Raw genomic sequence first — 18,553 nt, forward strand, 5'->3', positions numbered from 1 at the left:
CCACACCAGCCTTCCCTTACAAAAACTCTTTCCTCCCTTTTCCCCACACTCCCTATCTTTATCTGTTTCATCATAGACCATTGTTTTGTCCACGAACAAAGAATAGCTAAGCAAATGAAATGTGAAAATAGCTTTACAGACAGAAGTCCCTAAAAAAAAAAACAACCAAGAAAAAAGAAATAATAATATTCTTGTTATTTAACTTAGGGAGAAGTACTTCAGCACTGCCAGGTGACAGCATAAAACTTTAAAGAGAGTAGAAGTTTTCCAGCTACAGGTTACAGCTGAGGAGGAGTCAACAGATAGATCCACAACATATCTGGCACTGGCATCTGAGTCAACCCTCCTCCAGAACCTGAGCTGCCACCTGAACCCTCCCAATGCCATGTGCCAGGCACTGTGGCTTCTGCCTGCTGCCCAGGCACAGCTGGAGCTGCAGCCCCAACTCCAGAGCGGGTACCACAGCCAGCTCCTCGCTTCCCAGCTGAGAAGTGTCTGCAACATCCTCCAGAAAAGGATAAAGCCAGAAAATACCAGAGCTGCACCTCAGTTTCAATATCCAGTTGCAATTCTCTATCAACAATCCCACAGCCTGAGCACACACTTCCTGCTGCTGATCCCTGCACTTTTGATTGGTGCTGAGATGCCAGATAGCTGAGCAGAGCTGAACTCTTGCTAGCTTTTCACCTCTCACAGACAGGCCCCCCGCACTGGTGTGGCCACTGAGCTCCTGCAGAGAGCGTGGGCACGGGGACGTTCCCTGCGCTCGGATCTCATTCCTCCCTGCGAGCTGCTCTCCCCAGCCCACACAAGGGCACTCAGGGGCTTCTCATCTGGCAGCAAAAGCACAAAGAATGCTCACCTAAGCACTCAGGCAAGGAAGAAGAGCCTGGCAGGGGAATTAAGACTTTACTACAGGCTGAATAACTTTTTTCACTCAGAGGAAGACCAATTCTGATGTTTTGCCATCCCTCAGGGATTAGCACGAGATCCCACCCTCAACCAGCAGTTGATGTTGGTCACAGGTGGAGACAGGAACCCTCCTAGATCCATGAGGAGATGCTACAACACACCCAATTATACCCCTGATTTGGTTACAGAAAAATTGAAAGTGCCAGTAATGCTCTGCGACACCTGATATGTCAGATTTTGTTTTGGCTGGAAATGAAACATATGACGCATGTGAAGAAAAATGCTCACCAAACATAATTTTGTGTCAGCAGCACAGTTCTAAGACTTGCACTATTTAAACCTCCTTTCACCTAGAGAGCTGCTGGCAGCTGCATGGAGAAATAAAATACAGCCAGCTGGTCAAATACACACAATAAAAGCTGCTCTTTATGTGGTCTGGCCTCTTCTTTCCCCTTCCTCCTTCCACATAATGCACACAAGTACCATGTCATTTCCCACCATTAAGGTCATCTTGCATTTTGATGAAGCCTTTTCCCCCTAGGAGACCTTGGGATGAACTGGCCTCTGCACACTCAAGGTACTCAATGAACCTTGTGGATCCCTTCCAACTCGAGATATTCCATGGTTCAGGGTTTCTGGAGAGAGACTGTTTACAAGGGCTTTTAGTGACAGGACAAGGGGGAATGGCTTAAAACTGACAGAGTGTAGATTTAGATTAGATACAAGGAAGAAATTCTTCCCTGTGAGGGTGGTGAGGCCCTGGCACAGGTTGCCCAAAGAAGCTGTGGCTGCCCCATCCCTGGAAGTGTCCAAGGCAAGGTTGGACAGGGCTCAGAGATTGTAGAAAATGACCCTGCCTGTGGCAGAGGGGTTGCAACTCAATGATCTTTAAGGTCCCTTCCAACTCAGGCTATTCCATGACCCTACAACTCTATCTCAGACTGCAGCACAGTCTGGAGATCACTGGGACAGGGCAGGAGCTGCAAACAGCCTAAGAGCTCTGTGGAGACTGAGAATCTCACCCTGGTAAGATATTAAGGCAAATTAGCACAGATATTGCTCATGTGGTTAAAGCACATCCAGTGCTTCCCCTCACACCAGGGGACAGCAGCCAGGCTAATGAGGCTTGGGACTAAAGGTACCTCTGTGAGGGATGGCTGAGTGCTGGAAGGCACAAAGGAAGAAGCTGGGATAGCAGCAAGCCAGCAAATCAAATAACAGAGGTGAGCGCACAGAGGTTAATTCACTGTGTGTATAGCTGCACGCACGTCCTCAAAGCATGATGCTGTGTCTCATCTTTGCCGTGTTCCAGATAAAGTTAATTGTTTTAATTGGCATTGGAATGATTCTATGAAGAAAACCAGCCAGCCAAACCCTCTTCTGCCCAAAGCTCTCAGAGCAGTGCCAGCAAGAAGGAGGTGTCAGGGGAACCAGCTTGATTAAAAGAGTGCACAGGGTGGGGAAGAGCATATGAAACAGCCATTTGAGAAGAAACTCATGAGTCACCCAGCAAGTCTGAAAACTGTTCTTACAGAGCTCCCACCTATAACTGGAACACTGAAGCAGCACACATATTTACATTGAATTACAGACTTATCTTACAGGAAAAGAAAGAGCTCGGTCTCAAACAAAGAGTTTGTTTAAGAGCACAAAAAAGCTCCACTCATGAACATAATTTTATATGCATAAACTTTTCCAAAGGTTCTCTCTCCATCAGTGAACCCTCTCAATGTTGGCACTACCCCAGTTTGGGCTGAGGAGCATCCATGCAGCCTTGCCTTAGAGCACTGGACCTCTAATCAGTCTGTTTCACTATGTTAAGGAACAAACAAGCAAAGAAATCCAAGGGTTTCCATACATGCAAAAGTTTGTAAGCAGCTGTCTATAGGAAGGTTAACAAGTCAACTGGTACAGGAAGCAGAATATGCTCCGGCAACTCATCCTCAAAAACTATCTGCAGTCAACACCTGATCAGGTCTGCTCTATAAATCACAGTGGTATAAGCATCCCCCAGCATCCCTCAGCATCCCTCTTTCCTGAGGCTGAGTGACACTTGTATACACTTCACAGCTACTGCTCAGCCACAGCATTTAAACAAAAAATTACTTATTTCAACCACCTTTGACACTTACCAATAGTTTGAGCAGCCAAAAACGGGACTTGTAATATAAGGTTTTGGTAGGGTTGATGAGAAAAAGCAACATGAAGCCGTACAAGATGAGTGGGTTCACCTGCATGGGGATGTAGGTGAATTTACCATATATACATGCCAGCAGGCTCAGGCACCACAAAACGCCCAGGAAACCAGCAATCTGCAGGGAAAAAAAACCAAACAGACACCTAATGAAAACACAGCCCCAAAACCTGCAATGTGTTCTCATTAGAAGAAAAGGGAGAGCAGTGCTCAATCCTGTAATCTAATCAGACTTCAGCAACTTCCTCTTCTAATTGTATTAGGAGTCCTTGCCAGGAAACAGCGCAGGATTTATCCTGCTGATCCTCAGCATGGCTCAGCCACTCTAAAATCTCTCCTGTTCACCTCAAAGAGATGTTGATGGGACAAATTGCTGCGGGGGTTGAGTTCAAAGATGAGGACGTGGTTGACTCCAGCCTGTCTCCAGCCATATGTGTTGATACCCAGGAGAAAGAGGAATTCTATCAGGAGAAAGCCACCTCGATAGATTCTCACCAGTGGCCACACATTTGGTCCCTCTATAAAAGCCACACCTGGCAAAGACAAAAAAAAAAAAAGGAAGGGTTTTAGGGATAGCAGAGGTCGTGTCACAAAGCAAGGCTTTATCATGGATCTCAGATGTTTGGCTGTACCCTGAGAAAACAGGGTACACATGTACACAACTGCATGTTCCAGCAAGTGGAGGGCATTTAGCCTAGCCCGACAGAGGATTTAGGGGTATTCTGGGGAAAATTCCCTTTTCAGCTGCTGTAATCGAGTCATTAGCAGCGTCCGTGCCTCACACTACAGGCACAAGGGACAGCACCAGCATAAATCTGACTAGAGACACTTAAATATTCTGGTTTAATAGAGATGAAATCCCAACAGACATGCACAAACACTTCAGCTCCCCACAAAACCAAGAGGAACCATTTACAGCATTTAAAACAATGCTAAACCCTCCTCATCACCGGACTCAGTACAATGGTAATGCAATACATATTCATGGCCAGCCCCATTACAACACCCAGCCCCACCCAAACAGAAATCCCAGCACAGGGCAGCAGTGCTGGAAAGCCTGTTGCTTCCTTTGTTCAGTTTTCAGGGCTTTGGAAACAAATGTGCTTCATTTCAAACAATCAACAGCCTTAGACAGCAGCAGCTTTCTCCAGCACAAACCTCTTTGCAAAGGACTGGTCACTAGGCAAAGGTTTGATGAGAAAAGCATAAATAAAATACAGTTATTCAAAATCCTCAGTTTTAGTTTCACCGAGAGTTTCTCACCCACGTGCTTTTTAAGAGGGGTAAAAGAAAGAACCTGCACTTTACAGAACTGAGCCTGAGAATTTATTCCCACAGACCTGCCTAAATTACAGCCCCAAGTGTTTCACACTTTTTCTCAGAGAAAGCAAATCCATAGGGAATTTCATGTGTTCAGCATCTACACTTTATACTTCATAACTTACAGAGAAAAAGCTGTGCAAGAAAAAATGACTCCAGAACTGCTGCTTTAAATGTAAAACTTTAGACTCTTTGATTCAGGCAAAACAGAGTCAACTTTTGGACAGAAATTACACACCCCCAAAAAAGCTGAAAGAAATTAGTCTTAAATGTGGAATCGTAAAGAAAGAGTTTCAAATTTTTACCTGAAAACCAAGGGAAATTACAAAATGTGTAAGGTTGGAAGGAACCACAATGGGTCATCTGGTCAAAACTCCAAACAGGACAGAGTAGCCCCAAAAATACTGACTAAGAAGTGAAAATATCCCTGGTGACAAGTCTAATGGCAGCCCAATTCTCAAACAAGAGCAGGACCACAGTAAGGGTGTGAGATTTTGCATGAAACCTTGCAGGTTTCTGGCTAATAAAACGAATGGACACTTCTGTGAAATCCCAACCTCACACACTAGCCTGGCACCTAGGGAAGCCCAAACAGAAACAGTGGAGCCTCAGAATTTGTCCTCTTTAGGGTGACACCCTCCTGGGATCCACTTGTAGCTTTGCAGCCTTTAACAGACCCCAAGTGATGATGAACTCATCTCTGTAAAATGCTGCTGCTGTAGTTTTCAAATCAGGCAGTACAGCACTGGGTTACTGACAGAAGCCATGTTCTGATGCTGTTTCACAAATTCTCCACATAGAACACTAAAATCCTATCTTAGCTGATCAAATCACAGAAACAATTCAGCAAAAGCAGCTGAGAGGTTAGCAAAGTATGAGCCACTTAAAAACACCCACTCTGCACTTGGAATCCAGGATTTTGCCCAATATCTGCAGTAATGTTCAGCTATCAGATCATGCCTGCTGATACAACACACCTATTACCCACACTGGGTTAGTAACACCTGCTCTAGAGATATAATCATTTTTATGAATTCCTTCTCACAACTGCCTCACTTTTTCATTCTCAGCACCAAGAGGGAAAGCAAACACAACCGGCTTCAGTCATTTTGCATCTCACACAGAGATCAAACGTTTAAGTAACAGAAATTATGAATAAAAAACAGTTTCTACACATTAAACAGTGCCTTCATGCAGATAGGTCAACTTCATGCCTCTACCACAGGAAGACCAAACGAGAAGCACTGCAAACAGCTCCTCAAACAGAGGCATTTTATCCCAAGAGATGGCTGGATCCAATTACAGAAACATCCGATTAAAAATTCTTTTAAGTTATAAAAACACAGACAAGGGCTTTCCCTAATGCAGGAGCTCGTAAGTTGATTTGTTAAGCCTTTTCCTTTGTACTGCTTAAGCAAGTTACAACACTCCAGAAATCACACACACAATTAGTAAAGCTGCTTGTGATTAAGCTCTGTGTCTGGATCCGCAGCACTAACGTGGCTCTTACTCTAATCAGGGGCCAAACTCAGAAGGCACAAAGCAGAATAAAGCCAAGGCCTGAGAGATGCACCCATTAATTGTAGCTTTTAAACAATCTTGCCAACAACTGCCAATAAGAAAAAGTCAATTAATTCCATTAGCAGACTCCAGGCATTGAAATCCCAGGAATTTCCACATGAATTCCAGATTTCCATCCTGAGTGGAATCCGGTCACATGGCTCTGTGTCTGGTGGTCTCTTCTTTAGGGAGAGACCATGCAAAGCTCAAGTTCTACAATCACCTGTCTCAAGGTGGGCACGGGCTGTGTGCTCCCAGAATGATAACAAAAATCCATTTTTACACATAGATGTTGCACCCTCAGACTATCCCTCCAAAAATAAGGAGGAAGCCAGAAGAAAAGGATTTTTGTCTTCAACACTGACATATAGAACATGAGAAAAACCACAACCTGCTGCTGAGCTAGTACTAGTAGCTCACACCAATGTGATATGGCTCTGATTTAACCCAGAACATCCAGGTCCAGGTGCTCCCTAAGTGAGGAGAATACATCCAAACCCAGGCAGGGCAGGACACCTACCTGAAAGTATGACAGTGACGTTCAGTGCAATGAACAAGCCGCAGAACAATCCAACCCTGAATGTAGTCCAGGCTGGTACAGGCTGTGAATAAAGCCACAGCAGAATTAAGGTGAGGTAAACTGGTTATCAGCACAGTCAGATTAGTTTGCAGAGCAAACTTAAAATCACAAACACAAGTTCCTGATCCCTGATTGCACTCCTGCTCTTGAAGTGAGGTTTTTTTAAACTGAAAATGCTGTGTAATATTCTTGCCATGTTGAAACAGAGCTTGGGAGTCTCAGTGGCCTCTGAAAAATATTCCAGACCACATAAACACTAAACATGTGCTTTTATTAGCACAAATTTCCTTTTACCATTTATCTCCTCCCTTCATTACCTTGTCTGCATGCGTTAGGAACAGTAACCTATTTCCAAACCTTCTGGAACTAAAGCAGATTATCTGGCCCTGCCCCATGCACGCTCACATCAATTATTTCCACTGTTTCCTTCAGATGTTGAATCTGATTTGGCACCTTGATAAGTTGGAGGAGCAGCTTCGCTCCACAACTCCCATCTCTCACCTGAGCTGCTCCTAAGGGTGGAACACGCAGACGTTTCATTGCCTTCTGTCTGTCTCCATCTTCCAACTCGTTGGTCACCACTTCCTAAGGAGACAAAGACACACACCCCTGAAGGTCATCTGGATGATGAGCACGTGGTCAAACCAAAACTAAAGGTTGCTTTCCATGTCAGAGGTGAGCCCTGGCCCAGTATTCTTTTAATCCAAAGACATGAAAAGCTCAGCATGCTGCACCAAGCTCCTTCACAGCAGAAGGCTGCACTAGGCTTTGCCAAGGGGAAAGTTCCCAGCTGAAGGGAACATACCCATATTATGTAAGCAGTGCCGGAAGTTCAAAATCAGTGATTAGCCATCTTGGTGGTAAATACAAGCTATAGAGAGGAAAAAACACTATGGGAATATTACAGTGTCATAGAATAGTTTGTGTTGGAAGGGACCCAAAGATCTTGGTCCAACCGTCTGCCATGGGCAGGGGAGCTTTCCACTAGAACGAGTTTGCTCAGAGCTACGTCCAACCCGTGCTTGAACACTTCCAGAAACCAGCAGTGACCAAAAACCCCATTTTTGGGGGATTTTTGGCAGTGCCCAGAGCAGCCTCTTCACCTCTGTTTCGGAGATAAGCTGGTTGATCTTCTTGCAGGTGTAGAAGGGAGCCACCTCCACCTCGGCCACCCTCCACTCCGCCCCCCGCGCCGTCTCCAGGTTCTTGTCATGCTTCTTCAGGATCTTGCGGAAGCCGGTGAAGTTCAGGTTCTGCAGGCAAGAGAAAGAACATGCTGGCTTTTAAACCCCAGCCATCTCCCAAGAAAAAGAAATGGTTCTCTCCCCAGAGCTAGTGAGAAAGGAATTGTTAAGAAGACTCAAAATGATTGCATTCCTTGTCAGGAAGTTTCTGAGGTCTCACTTTATTATAAGGAATATATAATCCTAGCAAATGAAGTAAAAAATGTGGCATAAAAAAAGGAGCTACCTGAAGCTTTTTATTTCCTGAAAAGCCAGATCACTTCCACCTTCCTCCTTTATGCAAGAAGTGACCTGATGCTACCTTGAAGACAAATAACCCTTAAGGGGTTTTCCCTCCTGAAAAATCTGAGCTACTGACTTCTTTAAACTTGACACGGGTTTCAAATCAAGTTCTCCAGTTAAATTCATTATAGAAGGCAAATCTTGGTATGAAAGTTGTCAGTGCTGCAGATTAAATCCAGACAAGTGCATCCCCACAGCAGCATGTTTTTCCACAGAGTATGTTGCACAATGACTGCAAAACCAGCTTAGGCTTGCAGATGTGGGAGATGCAACCCTCCAGTCTGTAGAGACAAGCACACAATGCTTAAAGCAAGAAGCAACTGTTGATTTCCAAGTTCTAGATGATCCCTGATTCAACACCCATGCACAGTACCCAAGACAGGCAGAGCTCATCACACAGCAGCAATTGCTGTGGCACGATGTATTTGCAATCCTGCATTTCATTGTGCAGTAAGTGCTGCCTAAAAAACTCAATGTTTCATTCAAGCAACAGCAGAAACACAGAGACCGTGGCAAGACTCACTTCTGAAAAAAGCTTAGAGAGCAGCCTGGAAAGAAAACCAGAGAAAACTGCAAAATCTAATGCCCTGGGGAGAGGCACCAACTACTCAGTGAAATTATTTTCAGCATAATTATGCTTAGAGTGATTTAATGCCAGACCCTCCTATCTAGGTGGGAAATGAGGCTGGGGAGACAAGAGCAGGAAGCCAAAGCATTAATGACCTCCCTTATTGCAGACAACAGACTTTATTTACTTTATATTGGAAAAACCAGCATTCCACCCCAAGGAGAACAGAAATTTCACATGAAAAACTGCAACAAAAGGATGGTTTTGGTCAGGGACCTTTCTGTGGCCTGAAATAACATCCCTTCATCTGCCATGGGTACAAGCCCAGCTTAAATCTGGGGTGCCCTGGCTGGCTGGAATGGGTTTATACCAGACACCCTAAAATCTCTGCAGTGGCATTTCATCCTCTGGCTGCAAAAATTCTGCAACCTCAAGGTGCATGATAAAAGCACTGTTGGTCACAGTGATATTTCTGACAAGGAACACACAGTGATGGGACTGTGGAACAGAACAAACATCATTTATGCACTCTGATATTTTGCTATTCGTGCTGCTTTTATTTGGCAACAGGCCTTCTCCAAGCCCGACCTCCATTTCTGCTGTATTTTGTGAAAACAAAAACAAAAAAAAAAAAAAACAACCCCAAAAAAACTAAAAAAAAACCACAAAACAAAAACAAAAACCCCCAAAAACCCCACCAAAACAATCAAAACCCCTCCACAAACAACAAACAGTGCAACTTAGGCAATATTACAGTGCAACATCAAGTAGAATCAAACAGAGGACTCAAAAAATCTTTGCTCATATACATTAGGAAATGCACCAGCAAAGTAATTTAATAAAACTGTTTCAGCCTCTATAATTCACCCAACAAATGCACTATATTATATACAGAATAAGTAACTAAATCTTATATGCTTAATTTCTCAGCCTTTGTTTGTCCTAAAACACAGCATTTCAAATAGATAGATTTTTCTTATGTACGTACACACTCCAGAATAATACATTGCTGGTAATTATAAATTAATTTTATCAGAAGTTTAATCATTTAAACATGCAAGAGCTGCCCTGGAGACTGCTTATAATTATTTGAGGTTTGATTTGTGTACCTCAGGAATGAATGCATTTGTTTCACCCCTAAGAGGCTGAGGAATTTGCTTCAGGTAGATTTTCCTTCCTCAGTAACCCAACTCAAGGCATCAGCATTTCATCAAAGCCAGTTTGATATTTATAATGCCGCTGCTGATTTCATTTTTTATCTCCTACATGGAGGGCTCAGGTACATCATCCTCCCACCAGGTTTTGCTTTTTTTTTTGTTCTCTCCAAAACTGCAAGAGCTTGAATATTCCTCATTGTTATATTCTAAGCTCAAGAGTGATTAATAACAGTAGTACTCTAGGATTTAGTTTTATGTCTGTTTTTGTGTTTGTATTCCTTGTCCCCTACTTCTATACCAATTTGAAGGAATTCTTCTCATTCTCTCTCTGGAGTTATGTTGGAGAAAGCAGCTCTGCTGCCTCTGCAAAGTGTGAAAGCTATCAAAACCAGATGGGGTTTAGATCAATATTTAGTAGACTTACAGTGGGTCTGGACTCATGGTAACAAAAAGCAAAAATATCAGGGTGCAACCTCCCTTTCTTCACTGAGGAATAGTAGGAAAAGATTTCCCAAAGGAATAACCCACGTCAGCCCCTATTTAAATTCCTCACCAAGCCTCAGAATTGATTTTTTTGTAATTAAAAGTATAGCTGTCTTCTGTTAAGAGAAAATAAATGTAAGGGAAGAAATCACAGCAGGTGATGCTGCTTCGCTGCATTCCTAAAAAGCTACAGATACTCCACTTTTCCCAGCAATTTGCACTAGGAACTACCACTAAGAGTTAAAGCAACTTATTAAGAAACTCAGAGTTTCCAGACACATGCTCAAAGATAACATGACTCTAGGAGAGGTAGAAATACTCCAAATTTTGGGAGACTAAGCTCTGTCCATACAGCAGAGTGGTATTCAATTCATTCTGACTGAATTTTGTTCAGTAAAATTCTGCAGTAAAGATCTGTCAAAGATCTAAATACAGATGTAGTCAATTTAAGCTACAATGTTCTTATTTAACAAGCTAAAACACCTCACAGTAAAACACTTAGAAGCATTTCAAAGCATTTAACTCCAGAGGAGGTAGCCCAGCCAAAAATATATTAACAGTTTCAGATTTTTATTTCCAGATTTTTGGAACAAGATCAGCATCTGCAACAAAGCCAAAAATCCAAATACAACTTAAGATACATTTGTTTTCATACCTCAAGGCAAATGAGCCTGTATCCTGCAGAAATCAAAATATATATTTTTTTAAATTAATGTTTTAGCAAGAAATTCTGATACAGCAAGGTCACAGCCACTACCATGGTAACGCCAAGAGGAAACAGTACATTGGGATTTCAAGTTCCAGGACAAATATAAGATAAAAGAGCTTCTTCCCCAACCTGCCCTGCATAAAACAACACACTACAGAAGGAAGAGGTCCTGCCTGGACAAAGGTGCTGGGGTCAGCCAGCCCAGAAAAGGAAGACTGAAAAGTCCTTCAGCAGGTCAGCTTAGCACTTCTAACTCACGTAAAAGCAACCAGGTGTACACTGCTACCTGCCTTTCCTTCACAAGTGTTTAGGGCCCCCCTGAAAAAGGAAGAAATAAATGAAAAACTGAGTGAGGCAACTCAAGGTGATGCCTTGTGAAGGCTGAGCTAGAAGAGAGGCTGGACAGAGCTAAAGAATAAAGCAGGGATTTATGAAAAGGATCTCCTCAATGGATCCACCTTGGGCAGCACAAGAGCCCAGCCAGGGCTGCACCCAAGATGAACCAAAATGGTCACAAAATGCACGACTGCTCACGGGGGCTCTCACTTTCACAAGACCTGGTTCATTTGCACATTGGAGTTAATTGTCCAATTCCAGCTTTAGGTTATCAAGTCCCATCCTGCTTGTTTTTCTCTCTCCAGCCCACGTTGTTTATGCCCTTGGGCCTGAGATTTGGGTCATTTGTCCTTGGTCCCCAGCTAGAGAAGGAATTGTTTTGTCTCCCTGCTCTGTGCAGAGAGCTCACCATCCCTTCATGAAGCCCAGAGCCACACACTAAAGCAGCACAGAATGTGAAAAACATAAAAGCTAAACCTGAGGCATCAAAGGACACACAAAGCCCAGAGACGTTCACGGGCAGGGCTCCGCGGCAGCGCCGCTCTGGGTACCTGATAGTTCTGCAGCAGGATGAGGCTGAGGTAGAGCTCGCTGAAGGCCAGTTTCAGGTCTCGGATGTTCCTGTGCTGGACACGCTCCTCGTGGGACAGGTGGAAGACGGGCTTTCGGCGCCGCTGCAGCGTGGAGGCGCCGCTGGCCTCCTTCTGCGCGTCCAAGGTGGACTGCAGCTCGGTGCGGAGCGTGGTGAACCTGCGCTGCGCTTCCGCAAGCTTCTCTGTGGGCAGGGAGAGGGAAACGTCACCGGGGAGGGTCACACACGGCCCAGCCAGCCCAAAAACAGCCCAAAATTCAAGTAACGTGCCTGGGGGTGAAATGCACTGTACCACACGGCCTTCCCCCAGCACGCGTTAAACTCGAGCGCTCTGCGTATTTCTCTGCCCACAGGATGCAATCACAGACTGCCTGGGGTTAAAAACCATCTCATTTCAACTCCCTGCCATTGGCAGGGACACCTCCCACTTGTTCCTTGTCCAACCTGCCCTTGAACACCTCCAGGGATGGGGCAGCCATGGCTTCTCTGGGCAGACCTGCGCCTGGGTCTCAGCACCCTCACGGGGAAGAATTTCTTCATAATGCCTCATTCAAACCTGCCCCCTGTCACTGTGAAGCCATTCCCCCTTGTCCTGGCACTCCAAGCCCTTGCCCAAAGTCCCTCTCCAGCTCTCTTGGACCCTTCTAGGCACAAGAAGGGGCTGTAGGGGATTCCTGGAGCCTTCTCTTCTCCAGCTGAACACCCCCAGCTCTCCCCGCCTGTCTCTGAGCAGATGTGCTCCAGTCCTCGGGACCAACTCTAGTGGGTCTTTGTCCTTCTTGTGCTGTGAGCCCTGGACCTGGCTGCAGAACTCCAGATGTGGTCTCACAGGGGCAGAGAAGAAGAGGAAGCTTTCCTCATTAAACCTACGTAAAGCACACTAGTTCTTAAGGAAAAAAAAAATATATAGTCAAAATGAAGGGGCTGCCCCCTCAGCACAGACTAAAGCAGCCAGGAACTGAGACCTCTCAGCTTCCATCCCAGCTTTGATTTCTAGAGGATGTTCAGTCCAGCACCACACAAACACCTGTTAGGGATGAAAGAGGTCCAGCCTGTACCTGGGGACTGCAAACCAGCACAAGGACAGTGGGGCAGGCGTCCCCACACTGGCTGGACCCTAAATTAATTCTGCTTAATTTAGAGTCTCGTCCAAATACCAAAGCACTGACCACACATCTACTCTGAGCGCAACAGAAAAGCTGCTCCTCTTTCCCACATAAATCAAGTGCACAGGAGCATTAGAGAAAAATCCTGTTAGACAATATTATGAAACATGACAGTGAGTAAGCAAAGCGTTTTTCAGATCTGTGCACCCACTACTGACTATGTGTTTACTATCTTTTCATGTGACAGTAGGGAAATCAAAGAAGACAAACCCCACACTTCAAGTGTGACACCGAATTTTGTTGCTCAGAGAGCAGCACGGCCCCTCTGCCAAGCTCCCAGCGACAGACAAACACAGCTCTGCTTTGATCAGGAGTTACAACACTGCTGGCTGCTGCACATCATCCACTGCAATCATTTATCCCCCTTTTCCTCACTTTAGAAGCATTGCCTCATTATTTACTGGTTAAAGAGGCCATCAGCCTGCACTTAAATGCCATTTTGATGTGTTTTCAGAACCAGCCTCTCTCTCTTCCTCACACCTCAAGTATGAAGAAGGTGTTCCTTTAAACATACTGCTTTATGTACTCTCAGAAAACAATATTTTTGGCTAAATAACAACCTTTTAAAGCTAAAACCAGCGGAGTTAAGACCGTTATCGTTCTCTTTGTTCTGCACAACTGGTTCCTTCCAGGCTTTTTTCCCCCCTGCTAAGCTTCAGTCCCAGCTTTGGCATCTCTGTTGATAAGCAGGGTCACAGACCATGGGTGCTGGTGCTGGCCAGGAGGATGCTGACCAGGATCACAGTGTTGGAGCCACCTCCACCCAGCAGGACACCCAGCACTGCACAAGAAACCTCAAGGTCCCCCTGCCACACAAAGCTCTGCCAACAGTCTCCTGGATGTCAATATAATTCTCTTCATTAGTATCTTACATAACTCAGTGATAATTCTCAATTGCTCCCCAGTCATATTGACTCTGATTTACTCTTCCTTTTCCTTTGTCTAACTCAATTCTGCTTAATTTTAAGAGCAAAACTACTCTATAAATAATTTTACAGTGCATAAGGTATTTGCCAGAAGGAGAATGCCTTTCCAAAGAGAAAATGTGAATCAATATAGGAAATCAAGTACAGAGGAGCCTGACACTCTAAACCTCTTGCTTATAAACTTTAATAAAGGAAGAAGATTTAAAATGCAGGAAAGGGCAACTCCTCTCTGACAACTTCCAGAGCTGCAAGGACTCCAGCAAACAGAGGCAATGCAGCCCACAGTGAGAACTGTCTGCCCACAGCCTACAACCACACAATATTTACCACAACAAGATCAGACTGCCAAAACAATAATCCCTCCCCACTTTGGGAACTCCCTTGGGATGAAGGAACAGATATCTGTTCAAATCAAAAGCCTTCAAATAAATAAAGCTCACAAGTTCACTCTCTATATTGAAAACATTTATTAAACCATCTGTGATACACTGAAATTTCCTTTAAATTAAATCAGTAGATATGGAAGAGTTTAAATTAATATTTTCAATTGAAAGCCTTGTTCCATTGTCCCTATGTCCAGAAAAATCCTAACATCCATCAGCCTAATAACACAATATTTAAAAAAATACGATGTCTTGAAATATTTATGACTGCAGCTATCCATAAAAAATGGCCCTCCTGAGAAACAGCCATCCTGTCACCACCTTCTCTCTCCTGCACTGACTCTAGTAATCCCATCCACAAATCATTTCATCTTATTAAAGTATGATTTTTTTACCATCCAGACTCAATGCAGAAGCAAAACAAAACAAAACAAAGTGTGCTGCTGTTCTGAAAACCTCCTAGGGAATTGCCATCGGAAACAGCAAAGCAGACTAGAAATTAATTTCTCAGTTTGCAGTGTACTCTAAAATCACTGAAGTGTCATATACCACTATCACTAATTTAGCACTGTCTATCACTAATTTAACATTCTGAAAAGCGACTTTAAAAAATATGTCGCTCAAGAGAGCTAAAAAAAAGCTTAGAAACTGGAACCACTCTTGTGTTGCAGCATTTTGCATGACCTGATGCCCACAAGCCCTCAGCTCAAGTGTAATTTCATGGCAAAGACTAACAAGAAATCCAAAACCAATAGTGGCAGACTTCAACAAAATGCTTGCCCATAAAGCAGCAGCTTGGCCCAAAAAAATGCTGCTAGATACTGCTGAAAGTGTTATCACCTCAACTATGCAGTTCCAAGTTGGTTTTTGACTTCATTTTCCAAGTTTAAATGAAAGTTCACACATAAGGATGATGGAAAAAATACTCTTGCACCAAAGAACCAGGAAAATTTCCCCCCAGATTTCAATTTACATGGGCATGGGTGTGATCAAAGTCTGTTCCACCAGACAGGAGGTGAACAACAGCCTGAACCTCCTGCCAGCTACACATTTTAGTTTTAGCATTCCTTCCCTTCCCTACTTCTACATAACATGTTCAATATTTTGCTTCCCAATTTAAAGCCAGGGTTTTCTACAAATAACAATTTCCTAAATTAACCAGGAAATGTTGCTGGCTACTGTTTAGCCAAGTCCTGATGATGGTGATTTGAAATATAACAAACCTGTCATCTAGAAAATCCCGAACACAAACCAAAACTGGCCACAGATAAAACATTAGCACTTGAATAGTGTTTTGTTTTAGGGTAAATTTGGGAGAGAACTTCTGAAGGTGTTTTTTTTTTAAAGTAGATTTAATAGTTTATTTTCTTAATTGGTTCAGGAAAAATACTTCTTTGGAGAAAAGTGGAAAAAAACTGTTCATTTTATAGGCAAAGTATTTACTAGTCTGAAAAAAAATAACATTAAACAATAAAACCTCTTGTTGTTCTAAAAGAGATGATAAACTTAGAAAGTCTTTTTTTTTTTGTGGGTTGTAGCTTGGCTTATTTAATCTCTTATCAGCCTGTTCAGTGCTGGAAATGTTGTGGCTCAGGCCAGCTTTGTAACTTTTGTAACCTGTTGTGTACGGTTTTATATGGTTGTTTTCTTGATTTCTTGTTTTCTTAACTTTTGTTTTATTTCTACAACATGATAAGAACTATTAGTAAAAAGAGTGGAGGCATTTACTAGGCATCCCTCTGCTGGAACCATCTGAAAATTCTACTGCAATTCCTCTGTCTTTCAGCTGGGGATGGTTCTTCTTGAGCACAGGCAAAAAAATTGCAAATTGTTTATCAAATCTGATTAAGTTAATGGCAGTTTTCCTTCCCACTGGGCTGGGGAATTAAGGGAATGTTTGAGGGGAGCAGACAAGGAAGGGCAAAGAAAGACTTTTGCAGCAGCCACTCGAGCTCTGAGCACTCCATGGAGGAATTGGGGTTCAGGACCAGGCCACCCCAAGAGGATGAGGTTGTTTGTGCTGTGGGTGATGCTCACTAAGGAGCCTTCAGCCTAGGGAAAGATGATGAGGAAATGAAGCAGAGATCAACAGAAAATTTGATTTTCTTGAAAAATGAACAATATTTACTGTAGTAAAGACAGGGGTGTAATAAGCTGTGTAACAAACCTATAATAAATAGGATGTGCCAGGTCAAAATCCAAGCCAACACATGCCTGGAGTTACAATAGGGTCCAACATGACAAATTTCTGACAGAATCAAGGGTAGGAACCATTGATGGAACATTTCTTGCTGCAGCACAATGCTAATAACCCTAATAACAAGTTTCCATTCTATCAAAGTCACGTTGCTCTTCTGCAAATAAAAGACTTAATCTTATCACAGGAGATTTTCAAATTACATGTATTCTCTCCTGGAACTTTTTGAAATGACAGCTAGCTGGGGAAAAAACCCTACCCTATGCTATTAATGCCATTTTAAACAATGCTGGAATGGGTGTGTATATGTGGGTGCACGTGTGGAAGCAGGTCCTCATTAGGGGAAATTATAATCTGTATTGTGCATCTAAATTGACAGAACTTCCTGCACAGAGTCTAGCTCCCAGTGTACAGGATCTGATACAGCTCAGAAAGGAAGTTTCTGAGCATAAAAACCTCATATCTGGGATAGAAGCACAAGATGTCCCAGGGAAACAACACAGACCAGTGCTCTGAGTTAAGTACGTATGAACTGCGTGCATAAAAATGCCTATAAAGTGTAAAACCCAGCTGACCCAATAAAAAATACCAGTTTTAACTAAAAAACTGCCTCTTGTCCTGACACCCACACTGCTCCAGGGAGCCCTAAGGAGATTTACTTCCCTAGATGGAAGCTGAACACAGGGAAGCTGCAGTGCTCAGCCACTGCATCCATCATGCTTTCAGCGATCCTAGAGTTCACAACCCAGATCCTGGCTGGGAGTAAAAGAGCCAGCAATAAACTCATCACCCAATGGTTATGAAAATATTTTTGCACAATTCAGCTGTGCCTTTGTTATCGGATTAAAATCAGAACTAGAAAAGGCTACCATATTGTGGTGCAAATCCTGTTTATAGCACTAAGTTAATAAATCAACACGTTAAGAGGAAGCCAGTGCACTGCTGTATCTACATTTAAATGCTTTTCTGGTTGAAACCCCATTTTAAACCTCATCAAAAGAGGCTGAAAATCATCTGAAGCGTAATGGCAGAAGGAGCCAGAGCATACCAAGCTTTTTGTGGCAATTTTACAGGGTGAATTTCCAATTAACCCGTTCTAAAGTCGTTTTCAAAACACAGGATGGGAAGGCAACTTTTTCAGAGGAAACAACAAAGAACAGCACTTGGTATATGACACCTAGAAATCCCCACTCTTGCCATCACAACGTTTTTACTCAAAATACACAGTCCATGGCAATTTCTTCTGGCTTTTGTACTCCAGAAAGCTGCAGGGGTTTCAGTGACAGCTAGGTGTTTAAAAACTTGTTGGACCCATCAAGATGAGCAATCTACCATACACAGGCCAGCCCACGAGAGCTGCTCCTGCAGAAGCTCAGGAAACACCAGCTAGGAGGCTCAGCACACCTGAAACGTGGCCAGGAGATTGTCAACGTGGAAAAACTGAAAGACTGTGCCCTTTAGTTTGAAGAGCATCTCCATAAAGTTCAGCAGGATACCTTGAAGTTCAAAGAAATGAAACCACCTGGCACTCATTCTGCCTCCAGCCAGGGTTGGCCAGGTTAATGCCAGGGTTTAGCTTCAGATCTGTGATTAAACCAGAGCAGTTTTCCAAACAAACCCGCCCTCCAATTACCTGATGGTCAACCTACATCACCACTGTGGTTATCCTGAAAGTTTGGGACCTTCAGGCCCTTTTTCTGTTATTGAATTTTCCACAAATACACACAAAATAAGCACCTTACCTGAATAGAAAATGTTGATTTTGGCAAGTTCTTTCTCACAGGTTTGGAAGAATTTCTCTTCAAACGTGGCAAAACATCTTTTCACCGTGTCCTCATCTGTGTCTACAAAACAAAATAGAAACACAAAAAAGTTGTAACAGAAGGACATAGGGACAATCTTACAAGTGGCTGCCATGGAAATAGTTCTACAGAGTAAATCCAC

The 18,553-nt window shown here is 43.4% G+C and overlaps 1 protein-coding gene across 2 annotated transcripts in view; it reads right to left on the bottom strand.

The window, feature by feature from the left end:
• The window catches only part of XPR1 (xenotropic and polytropic retrovirus receptor 1), a 107,633-nt gene that overhangs the window by 19,546 nt on the left and 69,534 nt on the right, over positions 1–18,553 (bottom strand). For both annotated transcript variants that reach the window (XM_068199390.1, XM_068199389.1), the window contains exons 3-9: positions 18,352–18,453; positions 11,897–12,120; positions 7,670–7,819; positions 7,068–7,151; positions 6,507–6,588; positions 3,452–3,639; positions 3,045–3,224 (exon numbers count right to left, since the gene is read on the bottom strand). In XM_068199390.1, the coding sequence (XP_068055491.1) occupies positions 3,045–3,224; positions 3,452–3,639; positions 6,507–6,588; positions 7,068–7,151; positions 7,670–7,819; positions 11,897–12,120; positions 18,352–18,453 (1,010 nt within the window). The remainder of the gene's footprint in view (positions 1–3,044; positions 3,225–3,451; positions 3,640–6,506; positions 6,589–7,067; positions 7,152–7,669; positions 7,820–11,896; positions 12,121–18,351; positions 18,454–18,553) is intronic.

Source organism: Anomalospiza imberbis, chromosome 9 (assembly GCF_031753505.1).
Source record: "Anomalospiza imberbis isolate Cuckoo-Finch-1a 21T00152 chromosome 9, ASM3175350v1, whole genome shotgun sequence".
Lineage (NCBI taxonomy): Eukaryota > Metazoa > Chordata > Aves > Passeriformes > Viduidae > Anomalospiza > Anomalospiza imberbis.